This window comes from Dunckerocampus dactyliophorus, chromosome 2, assembly GCF_027744805.1.
Source record: "Dunckerocampus dactyliophorus isolate RoL2022-P2 chromosome 2, RoL_Ddac_1.1, whole genome shotgun sequence".
Taxonomy (NCBI): Eukaryota; Metazoa; Chordata; class Actinopteri; order Syngnathiformes; family Syngnathidae; genus Dunckerocampus; species Dunckerocampus dactyliophorus.
In genome coordinates, this window is record NC_072820.1 from 42,288,918 (window position 1) to 42,308,796 (window position 19,879).

At 40.3% G+C, this 19,879-nt stretch overlaps 1 protein-coding gene across 14 annotated transcripts in view; it reads left to right on the top strand.

The window, feature by feature from the left end:
• cacna1g (calcium channel, voltage-dependent, T type, alpha 1G subunit) overlaps positions 1–19,879 on the top strand; it is a 291,002-nt gene that overhangs the window by 191,127 nt on the left and 79,996 nt on the right. For 12 of the 14 annotated variants that reach the window (XM_054766574.1, XM_054766569.1, XM_054766571.1 and 9 more), the window contains exons 11-15: positions 3,100–3,251; positions 4,213–4,398; positions 6,880–6,994; positions 9,646–9,801; positions 13,054–13,119. In XM_054766574.1, the coding sequence (XP_054622549.1) occupies positions 3,100–3,251; positions 4,213–4,398; positions 6,880–6,994; positions 9,646–9,801; positions 13,054–13,119 (675 nt within the window). The remainder of the gene's footprint in view (positions 1–3,099; positions 3,252–4,212; positions 4,399–6,879; positions 6,995–9,645; positions 9,802–13,053; positions 13,120–19,879) is intronic. The other 2 variants (XM_054766578.1, XM_054766577.1) reach the window with 1 other exon arrangement.

Consider the following 19,879-nt stretch of genomic DNA (forward strand, 5'->3'; position numbering starts at 1 on the left):
TGGACTAGCGGCAACATCCTCTCCCGTTTGTGGAGCCCATTAGTCACGCCAACTAGCGACAGGAAATTGCATCATTTCGCCTACTTCATCAAGGGGGTTTATCCGCAAAATTGTTAATAAAATTAGGAAGATCTAACCTCTGTGATGTTTTTTTTTTTTTTTTTATTCAACTGACGTATTTAAGTGTGAGAAGTGTTCGAATGAAAGAACGGGGTTCTTTCTGAAGGACTATAAATGATGGTGCAATGTTAGGCCTTAGTATTACCAGTCCGTTTTTGTGCCCTAGGCGCTATTGTTGCACTCAATTCTTATGGGAGTGATGACTTAATACTGTGCAATGTCATGTCGTTGCAAACTTTTGCTCGGTCAAACACTCTCACAAAAGTTTTGTGTATATGGTGGGCTGGTTTAACTGTTCTGCAGGTGCAGTTGCAAGTGGATTTCAGGCCATGGTTCCCGTAAAATTGAATGACTAAACCTGCATGTGATGTTACAAGATGTTACAATCAATACTGACAAACTTGTGCCATAATGAGCATGTTTTTTTTTTTTTAATTTGATGTTCATATTCCTTTCTCTGCTTAGCCGTGCTTGCAGACTCGTGGTGTGCAGTGATTAGTGGCAGCCCACCAAGACAGACTCAATGACAACAGACTGTGTTGACATTATATTACATTACATTACCTCCCAGTTCAGCCTGGGAATACATATTCACTAAGTGGATTACTAAAAGTGAAATATGCACAAGCAGGGACGTATTACACACATACCGTGTAGCACATTATGCACACCTTTGCTTAAAAGTAGCTGGACGGGGAACATGCCAATAACATAGATCATCCCTTCAACACCCTCCATCTTTTGTCATGTCTGTGTTTGAGTTGTGTAAACTGTTTATTGGATGGAGATGAAAGGCTTTTTGGAGCTTGTCTGGGGTGTTACACAGTCCACAGACACATAACAGCATTCAGCTCTTTTCTCCTCTGCCATAATAGCCGAAAGTGGCAATAGAGGTCTGATTTACATACCGTGTCGTGTTTGGATGTGCCTCCCCTTTTATCGCTTGGCTCTGTCTCTTTTCTGTCTGCTCCTGCTCGTTTTATTTTATTTTTTTTAATCCTCTATAGTGCACACAACACACATACAGTATGTGCCAGTTCTTTGATCTTGATGTGAGCGGCAGCTCAATTCTCTGATGAGCTCCAAGCCGACATCCCAGACACATTCTGCTGCAGCTTTGTGATTGGCCCTCATGTCTGTCGTGCTGTGAGACAAAGGTTGCACACGTGTTATCGGGAGCATGAAAAGACACATTTGGTATTATTCAAATTTTATTTCTGTCCCTGGCATATTTTGCCTTTGCAGCTGTGACACAGCGGGTTTAGATATTCCCTTCGTACATAAATGGTTTTATTTGCCAGGCTGTTGATTTTCACCTCCTAACATCAGTGTACATAGTTAGAAACACAAGTATGTATTGACTTGAAAAGGGATGCACTTTGTCCCTTATTTTTGTGAAAATCAAAAATGGTTTGTACAATGCCAGTGGAATTAATGAATGACGGGCACTGTTTTTAAACACTTTATCTTCCATGAAATATGTAAGCGGACAAAGATGAGCGTATAAGATGAAAGCAATGTGCTGCCACTGTTCAGTAGAGAGGAGAACGGCACAACTATTAATCGCACTGATCAAACTCTTACTGTTGCACTTGCAACAGAATTATAACAGCTTCTACATGGACATTAACACGGCGGTAGGTTGAGGTAGGTTGGACTGCAAGGTTTATAGTGTGCAAGGTTTATAGTGTGCAAGGTTTATAGTGTGCGTAAGCCACTTAATGTGCCACTTCCATATTACGTGTATTATCATTCAAAGTAGCGAAGCCATAGATCACAGTCTGATAGACTTCCTATCCCGTGAGTGAGATTTTCTCTAAAAGAAAAATATTGTTATGTTTTAAACATGCGAGATCTTGTGACATGCCTATTCTATAGCGTGTAGTACAATACACTGACCAACATTGGTTTTGTTGGTTTTGGCATCTTTAATGTACACACCAAAGTGGCCCCCGCATCCTTGAATTTTTCTGTATGCTATATCAATATTTTTGTTTTTGTAAGTTGTATTTAATTGGAGAATTACCTGCCAGTAGATTCCAACTGCATAATTGTGCTTCATTTAACAAAAATAATGTAGTAATAATAATCGTAAATAATAAAGAGGGAATTTTGGAAAGTTGCTCTCTTTACATACAGAAAAGTACCAAAACCATAGTCTACAGACATAACAAGTCATATAAGGAGTTCAGCCTCCCACCTTCCCCCCACGCCCCACCCTTGGCTAAGGGCAGGAAGGAGGGGGTGGTTTTAAAACTTCCTTAGGGTCGTCAGGTGGGTACCCTCCTTCATTGGTATTTTGATGATAGGCCCACTGATAGGCCCATGACACCTCCAGAGGACTCATCGGTAACACCTGGCGTCCCAGGTGTGTGCCCTCCTCGTCTTTAAGCCCAGCAAGGGTCCTCTTGCGTTTGATCCATAACCACTGGCTGCTTCTTTCGGCCGCTTCAGAGACTGATCTTATTTTCTGTCGTAAAGCTTTTCCAAGAATGCCAAGGTCTTTCATAAGCCTGATGGTAAAAAAAGCCACAAAACCTCTGCATCCTACTTCAGCTGGATAGACCTTGGCCTTCCATCCTTGTTGTTGTGCATCTGCTGCCAGATCTGTGTAGCGCAATTTATTTTGTTCGGAGGCCTCTTGGGTGGAATCCTCCCATGGTACCATGGGCTCTATGATGTAGACCACCTTTAGTGAATGCTTGCACCCTTGCAATAACAGCCGCTATATTTTTCCACTGGCCTACACGGCATTTATTAATTCCCATGAACTCCACCTGGCAACAGGTGGCCTCAAAAAGCTGACCAGGAACAGGAATCTACATTTACGGCTGTCATATTAAGTCTGCCAAAAAAGTTGATCAATTTCAAAATTTTACAATGTCTGTTGCATTCAACTCGTGAGGGTCCAGGAGAGAGTAGCAGCAGTGAGGTATGCCTAATAAAGTACTAATTACTCCACTCTTCTTTTCCCTCCAGCCTGATGAACTGACCAATGCCTTGGAGATCAGTAACATTGTGTTCACCAGCCTATTCTCCCTCGAGATGCTGTTAAAGGTTCTGGTCTACGGGCCTTTCGGCTACATCAAGAACCCCTACAATATATTTGATGGCATCATTGTGGTCATCAGGTGAGTCAATCTCTTATCTATCCTTGTGTACAGTATGTAGTAAATATGAAGCTATACTGTTTGTTAGAAAGCCCATAATTTACCATGTTTTGTGTTGTTTATGCTTCACTGGTAATGTTTAGATTTGGGCGTTGTTTTGTCCCACTGTGTTGTGGGTGTGACGTTGCATCAGTTAAAAACGTCTTTTTTATGACTTCTCCGACTCTGTACAGGCAGATGTACCTTTCCTCTCCTTCCTTGCGCCTCATCCTTGTTTTCCCAAGTTAATGCTGTGCGTGAATGCATAAAGTACCACAGCATAAAGCCTTATAAAGACCACAGTTTACCAGTGCTTGCTGCCGCTTATTGACCAAATCCACCAAACAGAGGACAACTTGCTGTGTTCTTTGACTTGAACACACATCTATACCTTTGACCGCTCCAAACCAGTGCATCCTTGGAGACATCTCAACACCCTGAGAACCCTCTCCGTTTCACTGTTTCTTGCCAAACTAAAAAAACAAAAAACATATTGGCAAATATGTGCACTCTCGTAGCCACTTACCGTATAACTCCAGCATATTGCTGTGATGAAGCCTGCAGCGCATACATTACAAAGCATAAAGGAACGGTCACATTCACTCTTGTGAATTACATCACATTAGTGAGAGTCATGCTTTGTACATCCATTGTGGAATACTCAACTAAATAGGATGATGTTGAAACATAATGCGGAACTTTGCTATTTGCATGGTGTAAGAATTTGCATACGTGAATTCTGCAGTAGTGTACTGCATCAGACCGAGTTATATTTATAATATCATATATAATATATTCTGGTTACCTCATTTAACTACATGAGATAAAAATTTAAAAAAAAAAGGGATCACTATGATGCAGTGCAGTTGTACCGTTACATGACTAATCAAAGCTTGGCTCTGACTTGAGTCTTATGCATTCATGTTATCTTCTTCTCCGACAGCGTGTGGGAAATTGTTGGTCAGCAGGGTGGTGGTCTTTCTGTGCTGAGGACCTTCCGGCTCATGCGGGTTCTGAAGCTGGTTCGTTTTATGCCGGCCCTGCAGAGGCAGCTGGTGGTGCTGATGAAGACCATGGACAACGTAGCCACCTTCTGCATGTTGCTAATGCTGTTCATCTTCATCTTCAGGTCGGTACACCATACAGTTAGACAGCAGACATACTGTTGGAGATGTATTCACATGTATTCACGCCCGTGTGTTTGTTACGTCGTGTATCTCGCTACAGTTGTGATACAAACGTTGTTGTCCTAAAATGGCGCCAGCGGCCCACAATGCGTTGCGCGATCACAGGCTAGTATCGCAAGATTTTGTCTCGTGCGCGTGTTCCAAGATGGCGGCTAAACAAACCGAATGGTATTTTGGACGCTAAACATGCGAGCAAACGCAAGCCAAGTCGAAATTTAGCAAAAATGTTGGTTCTTGTTGGTTCTTCTTCAAAAAACACGCTAACCGGTAATGGCCATGGTTTAATTTATTTCAACATGCATACAAATTACATTGGAATACACCACATAATACAATTCACAGCGCCACATGTCCAAAAGGAGTGGGAAGAAACAAAGCTTATTTAATCCTACCCCCCCACCCGTTTCACATCAATTGCAATACATTTATTCACTTCCTGTATTCCAAATGTAGTCTTTGCTAATTTAAAATACATAGGAAAATGATAAGGTAATGTAACAATGTGCTAATATAGTTCGCAAAGTTCTTGTCACCGTAAATTATTCATATAACAATCATTGTAAAATAATAATAAGTTTCAATAGACATAACAGAACATAGTTGGATAATGGGTGAGCACTGACAATAATAATAATGAATAACGAAGTGTTAGTAATGAGTGTTGCAGTGATTAGACATAGCATTTTGTACACAGTGGTTCAGGACTCTTCCTTGTATTTTGCAAATATCAACTGCTTGTATAGTTCCTTGAAATCACTCATCTTCGTGGATTGTTTGAGTTCTTTGCTCAATCCGTTGCATAATTGGATTCCCCATACTGAAATGTATTTTGCAAATATCAACTGCTTGTATAGTTCCTTGAAATCACTCATCTTCGTGGATTGTTTGAGTTCTTTGCTCAATCCGTTGCATAATTGGATTCCCCATACTGAAATGTATTTTGCAAATATCAACTGCTTGTATAGTTCCTTGAAATCACTCATCTTCGTGGATTGTTTGAGTTCTTTGCTCAATCCGTTGCATAATTGGATTCCTCATACTGAAATGCTGAAGCTTTTTAGCTTCGTTCTCGCGTATAATGTTTTAAGTTTAGTTTTTCCAGGAGACATACAGTATGTCTCCTCTTTTGTTGACAAAAATTGTATGACATTTTGGGGTAGCAGGTTATTGTTTGCTTTATGCATAATTTTAGCTGTGTGAAAATGTACTAGATCAATTGTAATAATTGTGATTTTAGAAATAGAGGGTTTGTATGGTCTCTATATGCAGCTTTATGGATTATCCTAACGGTTCGTTTTTGCTGTACATTTAGCGATTTGAGTGTACTTTTATAGTATTCCCCCATATCTCCACACATAAGTTAGATATGGTATACCAGTAAACAATAGAGAGTGTGGAGTGATTTTTGGTCTAGAACAGGTGTGGGCAAACTATGGCCCGGGGGCCACATCCGGCCCGCCAAGCATTTGAATGTGGCCCGCCAGTTGCTTCCAAAGTAATTCAATCTTTCAGATACAAGCTGGCAACATGACTTGCTAGTAGTCAGTCAATCTGAGACAACCTTTTGATGGTTTAAGTAGCTTTTCACATGCAGCGATCCAGACAACTACCTCACGCACGGTGCCAAACAAACACAAGTAAAAAATACGTGTCGTTCACCCTTTCAATGTCCACACCATCAATTTGTATTTGAGCGTACGAATCCTTTCTGCTATTACCAAATAGCATTATTTGGTTTTTGCTTCGGTTCAGAGATAATCTATTTTTATCCAACCATCTTTTGAGTATATTAATTTCTTCTGTGTCTTTTTTTCTTAGCTCTTGCGTGCTTTCTCCACAAGAAAAAGCAGTGGTGTCGTCTGCAAACAGTTAAACCGGGATGGACATTAACTGTATTTTGTTGTGTTACGATACCTTAACTTTGATATATGACACGTATGGTGACGCTACTTTGAATGGGAGTTTGCTAACTTCACATGACTTCCAACCTATAATGTCCCTCGTCTCTTTCCTTAACTGGGAATGATGGTTCAGCAAAAAACACCAGCATTAATCATATGACGCTTGCTGAACTGATGTCTGATGAAGTCTGCTTAGGTGCCGAATGACTCACGGCATGATGACGGACTCCCAGGCACATTTTTCTGGTAAATTGTGATCAAATAACAATTTGTATGACCAATTTAGTTTGACTTTTTGAGGTTCTTCTGTACTGACAACTGTGGGACATCTTCTGTGGAGCTCTCCGTGGTGCTGAACATTTCTGTATCTCATTATGCATTGACAGCCTGGTGATTCTGAGCCAATGAGTATTCAAATCAAAATGTTGCCGTGAAAGCTAGCTAAATAATACAAGCGCCGAGTGGCTGTGGTTGAGTTTGACGTTATATTCCCTCCACTGTTGTCATCTGTCCTTCTCTCAGTATCCTGGGGATGCATCTATTTGGTTGTAAGTTTGGTTCAGAGCGGGATGGAGACACTCTACCTGACAGGAAAAACTTTGACTCTCTTCTGTGGGCCATTGTGACGGTTTTCCAAGTGAGTATTAACCTTCTTATCAGGATGAATGAAAGGTGCCCAGTAAGTTCACTGCTTCGAAGAGCACTCTTTTGAGGACAAGAATGTGCACATTCTGGACAGTGAAGACAGGTGGTTTGAAAGAGGAGTGAGGGAAGCCATCTACTGTACGTTAAGGTTGAGAAGCCATCTTTGAACAGAGGGGGAGGTCTGCGACACCAGCTTTCTCCCACATACAGTACAATGCTGTCCTTTCAACCCTGCCTAAAAGATTCAGTTGTGGGTTTTTTTCTTTTTTTTTTTAGTTTTCTTGTTAAAAAATAATATTTTTAGAATATGCCGCGGGCTGCAAATGACTCCAAAGACTTACTTTGGACACCCCTGGTGTAGTAAGTATACAGTCATGGAAAAAATGATTAGACCACCCTTATTTCTTCAGTTTATTTTAATGCCTGATACAACTGAAAGTACCTTTGTTTGGACAAATATAACAATGACAACGAAAATAGCTCATAAGAGTAAAATTTTTTGGCAGTGCAATGCTAGAGCTATTCATGTAAGAACTTAAGTGATTTTGGTTATTATCAAGAAAACCATGGAAGTTGCCAGATATCAGCTCTGAAATTCAACTCTTATGAGCTATATTTGTTATCATCATTATATTTTTCCAAACAAATGTACCTGTAGTTGTACCAGGCATTAAAATGGATCAATAAACTGAAGACACAATCATTTTTCCATGACTGTAGGTCTTCTGTTTAAACACACACATCGTTTTCAGTTCTTTATTAACACAAATTATGTATCAAAATAGGATATTATAAGCAAAACAAAGACATTCTATGTCAAAATGTATGCTCAGCAGCATTATGGGTGCCCCCACGTGGTCAAAATGGTACAGTCTTGAGCACATGACATTTTCATACGATGCAAAGTTCAAAATGAAATCATAATCTTTATAATCGAAAGGACACACCTAAATGTTTTGGACATTTTTTATTTTTTTTTGTACAACATTAGGAAAAATAAAAAAAAAAAACAATTAACTGCTAACGTTAGCATCTTTCAATGGCAAGTATAGCTTACAGAAATGTAAACGCTAGACGTGTAAGCTAAGGAATCAAATTTAGTGTGCGTCTGTGTGTGTGTGTGTGTGTGTTTCTGTGTAAATATATTTTCTTCTTATATAACTTATGTTATCTTATCCTCATATATATTTTTTGCTATATTTTTATTCTATTTATGTTAGGGCTGTCAAATGTCACGCGTTACTAACACGTTAACAGAAGTTTCCTTTAACTGCACCATGTTTTTGAAGTTATTGGAGCATTGCCGGTGTTTTGTTTATTGCCATTTATACAGTGGTACCTTGGCATACGAGTGTCCCGATTGTGTCAATGTGACCATGGCTGAAAATGACAATGGCTGTAAACCGCATTAGCAGCGCACTAGCTCGTCACCAGGAAACATTTTCAACACATCAGCAAAACATATGTACATTAGAGCGATTTAATTGATCTTGTTTATGTATTGTGTAAAACTATGACAGGAACAGCATGAAATCAAAAGCACAAAATGAAACAGAGCCACCATCCACCAGTGTTTTTCAGAGAGCTGCACCAAACAAATATGCACATTATCATTAAATCTTACCTTTATGCATTCCACATAGTATCAGCATGTGGGACCAAATATCAGGTGAAAGAAAAAGGGGAACTATACAGTATAGTAGTCTATCTGGACAGCGTGGGAGAAAGTTAGAAGGTGTGTTCAAGGACCATCAAACAAAATGGGACACATCGCCGCTCGCATTAAACATGCAAAAATTGTCGGATTTCTTACCGTGTATTATTTTTTGAATAAAATCATGCCCCATATTTCCAAAATTGATATCCCTTTACACCCTGTGATTGGGTGGCGACCAGTCCAGGGTGTACCCCGTCTCACGTCCAAAGTCAGCTGGGATAGGCTCCAGCATACCCCCACGACCCCAGTGAGGACAAGCGGAATAGAAAATGGATGGATGGATGGATATCCCTTTATATAAAATTTGATGTAGTCATTGTCGAATCGTTTACCACAAAGAGATTTACATCCGTACTTATTGGAGATAAAAACTTATTTCTATCTGCGTATGGCTAACATGTGAGTGTGAATGGTTGTTTGTCTATATGTGCCCTGCGATTGGCTGGCGACCAGTCCAGGGTGTACCCCGAAGTCAGCTGGGATAGGCTCCAGCATGCGACCCTAATGAGGCTAAGCGGCATAGAAAATGAATGGATAGAACTTTTTTTTCCATTAGGAGGCACCACAGTAAGTCAATTGCATGTTTGATTTGGCTTAGGTTTACACCAGTTGCCCTTCCTGACCAAACCCTCCGATATCCCATTTATCCGTGACAGCAATCGAACCCAAGGTCATCTGCAGGAAAAGCAGCAGCATGTACCATTACACCACCAGGGCCTGAACTAGTATTTTATGATTTATTAACAATATCCAAGTGGTAAACAGTATTTTGTTCATCTGTAGCGTGAAAGGCTAAAATGTGTAGCGTCAAATGGAAAAGAGTGCAAAATGTAGTGACATGACTCGACTGCATAAAACAGAAATGATGTAAACCTGCGCGCACAATCGTTGTGCAACGCTTTTCCTTTGCTCGACCTCTCTTCTAGATACTAACACAAGAAGACTGGAACAAGGTATTATATAACGGCATGGCATCCACATCTCCAGTCGCAGCTCTCTACTTCATTGCCCTCATGACCTTCGGTAACTACGTTCTATTCAACCTGCTGGTGGCCATCTTGGTTGAAGGCTTCCAAACTGAGGTAAAGTAAGGCTTTTCACAAATAATCAGCTTACTCATCTTAGACTTGGAATAATGTATTGATTGTCCTCTCACTTTCTTGAATGCTTTAACACAGTTTCTAAACACAATCTCTCTTACTAATATTATTTTCACTGACGCACTGATTTTTTTATTCCGGTGCAGACACCTGACCTTTTGTCGCACTCTCCACAGTGTGTCATATGATGACGGCTGGTCACACACATTCGATGTTTTCTCACTTTTTTACAGCTCACCCTTTCCCAATATGAGCTGTCATCTCAATTTGCTAATAGGAAAACGTAAAATTGGTGCTCTAGAATAGGTTGTGCATCAGTCCACAGCTCCTACATCATAACAACGATTACTTTAGAGGCTAGTCAACCGGTGTTCAATGTTTCTCCATTCCAGGAAGCTTTATTAACTCTAGTGACATTTTTCTGGGTTTTTTAAAACTGTGCATAAATGTAGAAAATGAGTTAAGGGCAGTACAACACAAATGAAGAACATATAGTTTACAGTCATCCCTCGCCGCTTTGCGCTTTGACTTTCACGACTTTACTGTATCACGGCTTTTCAAAATATATTAATTTAAAAAATCTGCACTGTTTTGTGGTTGACTACGGCCTGTTATTAGTCCAAAAATATGCATATTTAAGCACATTTTTACATATTTGTGGGCTAAATGAAGCATTTTAAGCATACAAATGGCTAAATGAACTACAATAGAAGTGTAAAGCATTCAAAAGATGTATGTCTACTATATAGCGTAACACGTGTAAAGGTGAAAATAGGGCTGTTATTTCATGTCTACAGGGCTCTAATAAGGTTAAAACGTATTTAGAAGGTCGCAAACAGGTTTTTTCTGCTCTGAAAATATTTCATTCATAAATATTGAATCCTGCTTTGCGCAAATTCACTTATCACGGTTGGGTCTGGAACCAATTCACTGCGATAAACGAGGGACTTAACTTCACTTTGGTTACAAAACCAAAATAAGTGGCAAGGATTAATGTAAGAGTGCTGACTTTTTGAATCATATTTGTTAAATATTTCATGTTCCACAGGTGTTAAGATACGTTTTTTTAATGATAATGATTCGGTGACAGGGAGAGAGATTACCGCATGTACTAGGTGCCTCTCTTCACATGAAGACTAAACTCAGCTCACTATTTACGTAAATTCCGTTGTTGTTTCATTATTGGTCACTGCAATGTGCTTGTCGTTCATTTCAACTGCTGTGCAAATAAGATTATACAGATGAATGGACGGAGGCATACACGCACATGTCGTACGCGCACACAAACTGCAGAACGTAGCTCTATTAGCTTGTCTTCTGTGTTCTTCCCACTGCTCCTCTGTATCGTCACACAGCTGTCTGCTGTATTCTTAAGTTCCCTTTTTTCCAACTTCGCGTCCCTCTTTGAAAGTTTATTTTTACTCTGACAAACTTTCCTCTTGTTGGGGTTGCTAGGAAACGGGCCGCTGAATGATGTGAGACTGGAACTAAGACGCAGAAATACAGACATGATCTGTGTAAAAGTTGCATATTTTGCTTTGGAGATAGCCTCCTAATTCCTTTATTGCTTATCACCCATTCTGCACATTCCCAACATATCTTCACTCTCCATGCCTATTGTGTTAGTAAATGATAAAATGATAAACTGACTCTCCAGTTTAAACTGCATTACACAGTCCAGTATCTACTATGAAGTGCAATGGTGGAATGTGACTAATGTAGGTGCCTGCCGAGTCGCGGTTCAGCATTCGCTCCACTGCATATTAGATGTCTGTCTTCTCTGCTGTAAGTAACTTCAATAGAAAGCGGTTTGATGGCGCAATCTGCAGCTGTGAAAGCAGCAGAGGGTGCTGTCTCACAAGTCAATTCACTCGACATTTTCCCGCAGGAAGATGGTTTGAAAAGTCGTGATGCGTGACTGCGTGTTTTGTTCTTCCTTCGCCACATTGTGCTTCAAATTTTGCGGCTTCACTCCATCACGATTAAAAAAAAAAAATATATATATATATATATATATATATATATTTTTTTTAATGAGTAGGTCGTGCTGTTTTGTGGTTGAATACGGCCTATTAGCAAAAAAAAAAAGTATGTTTAAGAATATTTTGGCCTGAATTAAGCATTTTCAAGCATAAAAATGGTAAAATAGAAATAAAAGGCGTTAAGAAGACTTTGTGATACGTAGTATTCTACACTGGTCACTAGGTGTCAGTAATGTTACTCTAATGTTCGGTGATACAAGCATACAAACAACAGGCCTTTGTTGCGGGTATGAATTGTCTCAAAACAGGCGCAATAATAATATCATGATGACAATCATAACACGGGCTGCTGTTGCGGCCGTAACCCATGCCGAGTTAGAACTCAACATGGAACCCCTGACGTCCACACATCCTCCACACATTCAGAACACATATATTGCAACACACACGAGGATGAATTTTATTTCTGTTTTAAATGATTATATCTACTATATTGGGTAATACAAGTGTAAAAGTGGTACTATATGTGTGTTGTTTCATATCTAGAGGGCTCTAATGATGTGAAAACCCGTATGCAGAAGGCCGTAAGGTTTTGTAAGCTATAACTATGAACACATTCCATTTATAAATAAGGAATCATTTTGCATTCATTCATTCAACGAATGAATTGTTTCTTAATATGGAAAACTTCATTTAAAATGTGTTTAATAACTTAAAGGGGTCTCAAAAATAGACATGTTTAAGACTTTTTATGGGTGAGTCCATTACTTGTGTTTTTTCACCGTTTGCTGAGGCTCTTGGAAGGTAAAGAATAGCGGGGCTCTACTCTATATACTAATTGTACACATGCAAGCACATCCACCTGAAACCTGCACAAAAGCTGCATGTGTACTGAGCATGTGTTGAAAAATGCAATGCTGCAAAGTCACTGATGTCATATTTGATATGCAAGGATTACATGCCATGGCTGGTTTCTGAACAAAAAAAACACATTCATGTGCTCTTCGGTTTGACACCCCGACCTTCTCGCTTCCCTGTTAGTGAGGCTGCTGATGTCTAGGAGTGCAGCTCATACTGCCTACCATGCATTGGGACAGGAAGTTGGCTGTGACATATTGCATGGTGACCTCAGAATGTTATTATTATGAGCCTGAATAACCTTGAACTTTGCGTCTGCTCTTGTCTACTGCTGTGGTGCCTCTCACTTCTGTGCTTTTTCCCCTGCCGGCTGCATCAAACACTTCCACTGTAGGAAGTGTCGAAGCGGGAGGATTTGCATGCCCAACTGAGTCTAATTCAGCTGCCTATAGACGCAGGGGTATGTACGGTAAAGCACGGCAGCTCCGTCCTCTTTCCCTGCCCTTACTCTACTAACAGCCCTTCCCCATCCCTTTTACTTTTCCCTCCATCTTTCCCAACACAGACTTTGGAGCTATGTCATATGTCTTTCAAATACCACAGCCTGATGGTCCGCTGCAAAAAATACTCATATACTCCAAAAAATAAACTCTCTGCCGGATAGGGATCAAGCGATTTGAACAGCCGATGATGACGCTATTAGGCGACATTAAGTCATCGTGAGGTAATAACGTTAAGTGGAAAAAACAGAAATCGCGTGCCAATGTTGAGAAATGCTATTACAGACGTGAAATGCAAATAAGACATTTTCTGGACAGCATGTCACAGCAACTGCCAGAAGCATGCAAATACGGCTGTAGGGGACAAATATAATACAAAGAAGAAATGCTTAAGTAGTGTTTTATTATATGAATAATAATAATAAGAAGAAGAAGAAGAAATGTCATAGAAGTCATACAAACACATTTTTCCTAATGCTGCAAAAACAATCCATCCGTCTTCTACCGCTTATCCAAGGTCGGGTTGCGGGGGTAGCAGCCTAAGCAGGGAAGCCCAGACTTCCCTTTCCCGGGCTACTTCGTCCAGCTCCTCCTGGTGGATCCCGAGACGTTCCCAGGCCAGCTGAGAGACATAGTCTACCATTCGGACGTGCCCTGAACACCTCCTCAGGGACCAGACGCCCAAGCCACCTCATCTGGCTCCTCTCAATGTGGAGGAGCAGCGGTTATACTCAGAGTTTCTCCCGAATGACAGTGCTTCTCACCTTATCTCTAAGGAAGACCCCAGGCACCCTTGTAACTGCCGCTTGTGCCCGCGATCTTGTCCTTTCGGTCATTACCCAAAGCTCATGATCATAGGTGAGGGTAGGAAAGGTACTGAAGATCGACCGGTAAATTTAGAGCTTTGCCTTTCGGCTCAGCTAAACTCATCAGCTAACGCATCACTGCAGATTCCCTGCAAAAGCAATTTAAGTTTTATTAGCGGAAGTTTGTACATGCTTGTGAGACTTACTGTCACCAATCCGAATGCAATTGAGAATTACGACAGTATTGCGTAATTGAAGACTCCAGAAGTGGTGATCCAGATCATTTTCTGCATAAACAATATTTACAATTGTATATTCAAAACATGGACGATTCAGATTGGAGTGTATCTAAGTGTTTCCTAACATACTGCAACACTTTGGATAACAATGGGCCTCATTCACGAACATCTTCTTAAAAGTCTTCTTAAGAAGTGTACTTAAGAAGGCGCGGGTTGGAAACTGCGCCACATTCACGACACGTTCTTAAGTAGGGATAATCGTTCGCACCGGTGTTCTTAGGTTGATGAATGCCAACGGGGATGCACGTGCATGTGAGGCCTAATTTGCATAGGTCACCGCCTATTATTTCCTATATAAGGTCAAAAATGTGCCGTGCGCAACAGGCAGCTGGAGGCGGAGATGGCAACGCGCAAGGGCAAGACTGAGAAGCAGCTGGACAGCAAACGAAAGAAAAACTTCAATTCTACTGAAATAGAGGTGCTTTTACAAGGAGTGAGCGAACACAAGACCACCTTATTTTCACGTGTATCCACCGGTCATCAGGCCATCCAGAAAGAGTCGGCATGGAGCACCATTGCAGGAAACATTAATGCCGTTTCCACGGAGAAACGCGCCACCGCACAGGTTAAAAAGAAGTGTTTTGACTTAAAATAGACTTTAAAAAAAAAAAGATTGGACTTCACCGGAGGGATCTGGAGAAAACGGGAGGTGGGCCATCAATCAGAAACCAAACCATTTCGGAAACTCTAGAAACTATTTACACATTCATGATGGAAAAATAAAGTCAAAATACATAGTTTGTGTGTGACAATTTATTTTTTCTGTGGTTACATTTGATTAGACGCTGCCTAATTAATACAGCAGCCCCGTGCTCTGGCTCAAGACGTGGCTGGGGGCGCATGTCGTTATCTGGGGGTGCTCCGTGCGCAATAGGCACACCACGTTTCATTGCGATGTTATTCTGATGATCCTGCACACCTGCAAGAACAGAGAGGGAAGCCTGAAGCCTGAAGCGGGACATCAAATATTCGTTGCTTTCAGCAAATAAATCTAATGGTCCCTTTACATTCTCTCTCTGCGCAGCGCACGTCCAGACAGCTACTTTTTTTTGGATGAATTGGGATTTGAATATATATTTATCCATGGAGTATATTTTAGTTGTTTTTATGATAAATAATTGTTGGGATATTTTATTTGCACTACATTTTTTGGGATCAGGTTGCAAAATCCATCATGAGGGCGATTGCGGATTGAAAGTGCAAGCTTTGCTTGTGCGTAAGAGTCCTCCTGAGCGTTCGTAGAATTTGTTCTTAGATCTAAGAACTGTGAGTTAAGAACACGTTTCGTGAATGCCAAAAATCTTCGTAAAAAGGCTTTAAGAACACATTTGTGTGTAAGAACATTTCGTGAATGAGGCCCAATGTGAGCAAATTCTGTACTACTTCATTGTAGCTGAGTACAATTTTAGCAATTGAACTGCACTCTTTCCACGGCAGTGAGTACTCTGCAATCCTCAATTCAAAATTCTGCTTCTTTGCTGAGCAATGTAACTGTCAACCGTACCAAAAACTGCTTAAAAAGTACAAGTAGTTGTCACCTGTGTGCCAAGGACCTCCAATATGGCTGCTGGCTAGAAGGCATGTCACGTCTCAAAGTGCCCCACCCCCTGCTTCCTGCATGCTGTCTATGCTGTTAAAATGTACTAGTAGTGAATGATTGCTCTGAGTGGCTTGGAGGGCAATGACTGCAGTACTTGCATTACTTTACTGTGTACATGCGTTTTTAACTTTTTATTTTACCCTCTTTAAAAGCAACATTAAACCTCAGGTTGATTTCTTATTTCCCACCAAACCTCTAGCCTGCTCCTTTTCTTTTCAGTCGCCGGGTAAGATCACTACAAAGTGGTCGGCTGCCAAAAATCTCCCCCTTAGTCTCTCGTTTTATCAAGCTGGAGGTTAGGACATAGTGAAGAGGAGAAAGGCCGCATGCCAGCTTACTTGGAGTCTCCAGCACTGCTAGATAAATCCAGCAGGACTAAAGGATGAGAGCTAATAAGGGATGCAGGGGAGATCAGCACTGTTTGCATGACTCAGGCCCTTTAACAGAGCTTAGAAAGGTCTGTCAAAAAACAAATTGTAGTAATTCTTCTACTGTATGTCCACTCTTGAACGTCGTCTAGATCTGAGACTTATCTTTTGGGTAAATATTACAAATTGCTTTTTCTCATCCTGTTGACAACCTGGGGGCAATAGCTTAAAGCATATAAATTTATCATCGCCTCATGATATTACGACACATATGAGTATGCAACTATTGCAGAATTTATTTTTAAATTCGATTTGACAACAAAAGAAGCAAGAAATTTAGCAAGAAATACAAAGTGTATTTTTTTAGCAATTATTTTATTTATTTTTTATTATTTTTACTTCATAAAATATAAAGTAAATGCATGCATAATTACAATGCATGTAACATATTTTTATTTATTAAAAAATAAAATAATGAAATTATATATTTAGATTTTTAGATAAAACAATAACAATACAATTACAATGCATATAAAACATATTTTAATTTAAAATAATAAAATAAAATAATGAAAATATATTATAATTATAATTAATAATTAAAATATATCTAACAATACAATCCTGATCAAAATCTTAAGACCAGTTGAAAAATTGCTAGAATTTGCATTTTTCACATTTGGATCTTAATGAGGTTTTAAGTAGAGCTACAATATGCAAAAACAAGAAGGGGGAGTGAGACAAAAAACATTTGGAACTTGCAATTTAAACAAACAACAAAAAAAAATGAAATAGGTTGTTTATCACCTGATCAAAAGTTTAAGACCAAGGGCTATAAAAAACAAACTCTGCTCAAAATGTTCATTTTCTGTCAGGCATTCACACTGTCATGCCCTCCTGATGGCGAAAGCTAAGAACCTTTCTCTTTTTGAACGTGGTCGGATTGTGGAGCTGCATAAACAAGGCCTCTCGCAACGTGCCATTGCTGCTGAGGTTGGGAGCAGTAAGACAGTCATTCTACATTTTTTGAAAGATCCTGAGCATTATGGAACAAAAAAGTCAAGTGGTAGACCCAAAAAAATCACACATGCGCTGAGCCGGAGGATCCAATTGGCTGTCCATCAAGACACAGGGGAGTCTTTGACCCAAATTAAGGCCCTTACTGGTGCCGACTGCAGCGAAATAACCATCAGACAGTATCTGCGGGAAAAGGTTTTAACAAACAAAAAACAAATTCAAAGACCTCATCTCCTTCAACGCCAAACTGCTCATTTAGACTTTGCCAGGGAGCATCAAACATGGGACATTGAAAGGTGGAAAAAAGTTTTATTCTCTGATGAGAAAAAATGTAACCTTGACGGTCCAGATGGCTTCCAAGGTTACTGGCATGACAAGGAGATCCCACCTGAGATGTTTTCTACCCGGCACAGTGGAGGGGGGTCCATCATGATCTGGGGTGCTTTTTCATTCAGTGGAACACTGGAGCTTCAGGTGGTGCAGGGTCGTCAAACGGCGGTTGCTTACGTGCAGATGTTGCAGCGGGCATCCCTCATGACTGAGGGTCCTCGTCTGTGTGGTAACAGCTGGGTTTTTCAACAGGACAACGCTGCAGTTCACAATGCTCGCTTGACCAAGGACTTCTTCAGGGAGAATAACATCACTCTTTTGGACCATCCTACATGTTCCCCTCATTTAAATCCCATAGAGAACATTTGGGGATGGATGGCAAGGGAAGTTTATAAAAATGGCCATCAGTTCCAGACAGTTGATGCCCTTGGTGAAGCCATCTTCACCACTTGGAGCAATGTTCCCACTAGCCTCCTGGAAACACTCGCATCAAGCATGCCCAAACCCATTTTTGAAGTGATTAACAAGAACGGTGGAGCTACTCATTACTGAGTCCGACTGGGAACATTTTTTGTTCTGGTTTGGAGAGTTTTTTGTTATTTTTTGAGCGATGGTCTTCAAATGATAAACGGCCTTTTTCAGTTTAATTGTTGTTTTCAATAAATTACTTTTTCAAAGTGTTTTTTGTGCTTATTGTAGCTCTACTTTAAACCTCATCGAGATCCAAATGTGTAAAATGCAAATTCTAGCAATTTTTCAACTGGTCTTAAGATTTTGGTCATGTTTTAGTCTTGATATTAGTGTCTCATTGGATCACTACATTAGGGACGTAAAGCTTAAAACATGAAAATCTGAACAAGATGCTATTTTCATTTGAGAGATATTTTAAATAAATATGTAAGTAAATATGTAAAGTATTTGATGAATTTCATAAAAAAAATATCAACTAAAACTTAAAATAATGTATTTTTGTGGCACAAAACATTTTTAAGCAGGATATCAGTTAATTTCACTTCATTGTTAATAGTTGTACACGTTTCCCTTTGATCCACTTTGCTTTTGGCTGCTGTTGTTTGAAAATGCAACTGCAGAAGAAACCTATTTCAGAGAACATGCAAACAATGAATCCACTTCCTTCTATCAACATCCTTCTGCCATGTAGACCCCCTTTTTGAGGCCAAGTAATTGTGATCCTCCTGTGAGCTGTTAGTGTCTATTAATGTCTGGCTATCCGCCGACGGTCAGGTCTGGCCTATCTCCTGCTCTCGCCACCATGCCCAAATTGGGGTGGCAGAGTGTACACAAGCTGTCTAAACATCCCAGCTATTTCATCACCAAGGATTTCCCTCAAGACCCTCGCCCCCATTTGCTCTAAACCAACATCATGTCCACCTTTCCACTCGCTTATTTAACCTCAGTTGTGCAATTCTATTCCCTTAGTAATAAATCACGTTTATTCAAGGAGACAGCGAAAGAAGATCCGACTGCAGCCCAACCAGTTGTACCATTTATTCCCAAAGTGCCCAGTGCTATGCAATACATCTGTTATGTTGAATCTAAAACATTATACCTTTTAATTTGTTCATGAATCAATCATAAATACTGTATTACACATCAGTTCTTAAAAAATGCACATCTATGTAATGCCATTCTGGCCTGTCCTTCCAAAATGATGCCCCATTCCTAACTCCTAATGCAGTAGTGCAGGGGTCACCAATCCGTCATTTGCGATCGACCAGTCGATCTTTGGGACTTACCCGGTTACTCGCTGTTGTAACTTCCCCAATTATATGTTTATATTTACGCAGGCACTGTTCAGGGCGGACTTCGTCCTTCGATCAATGGCACATTCAAGTCATTCAGGCAGCTACTGTTGAAATGCGTGTACATTAGGGATGCTCCGATCGATCGGCCACTGATCAACATCGGCTGATTTCAGTAAATAAACATGTGATCGGCGTATGCCGATAAACTCCGATCACACAAACGGATCGCCATGAAGAGGCAAATCCTACATGTCTGTTGTGTCACGTAGAGTTGCCAACAAAATGAGGCATCTCGTATTGAGATTGACACAGGCTACGCCAATTGATGCCAGCGTGTTTGATCACTTCCTTACCCAAGATCTTTCTTTGTTTCCGCGCTTTGCCTAGCTGTCACTGGCTATACTTTGCATTGGCCCAAAGTTATTCGCCCAGCTTCTGGTCTTTGGACTCCAAATGTGACTTTTTGACACAATTTGTTTTTAAAGGGGACCTATTATACTCATTTTCGGGCCTTTTTATTGAGTTCTGGACTCC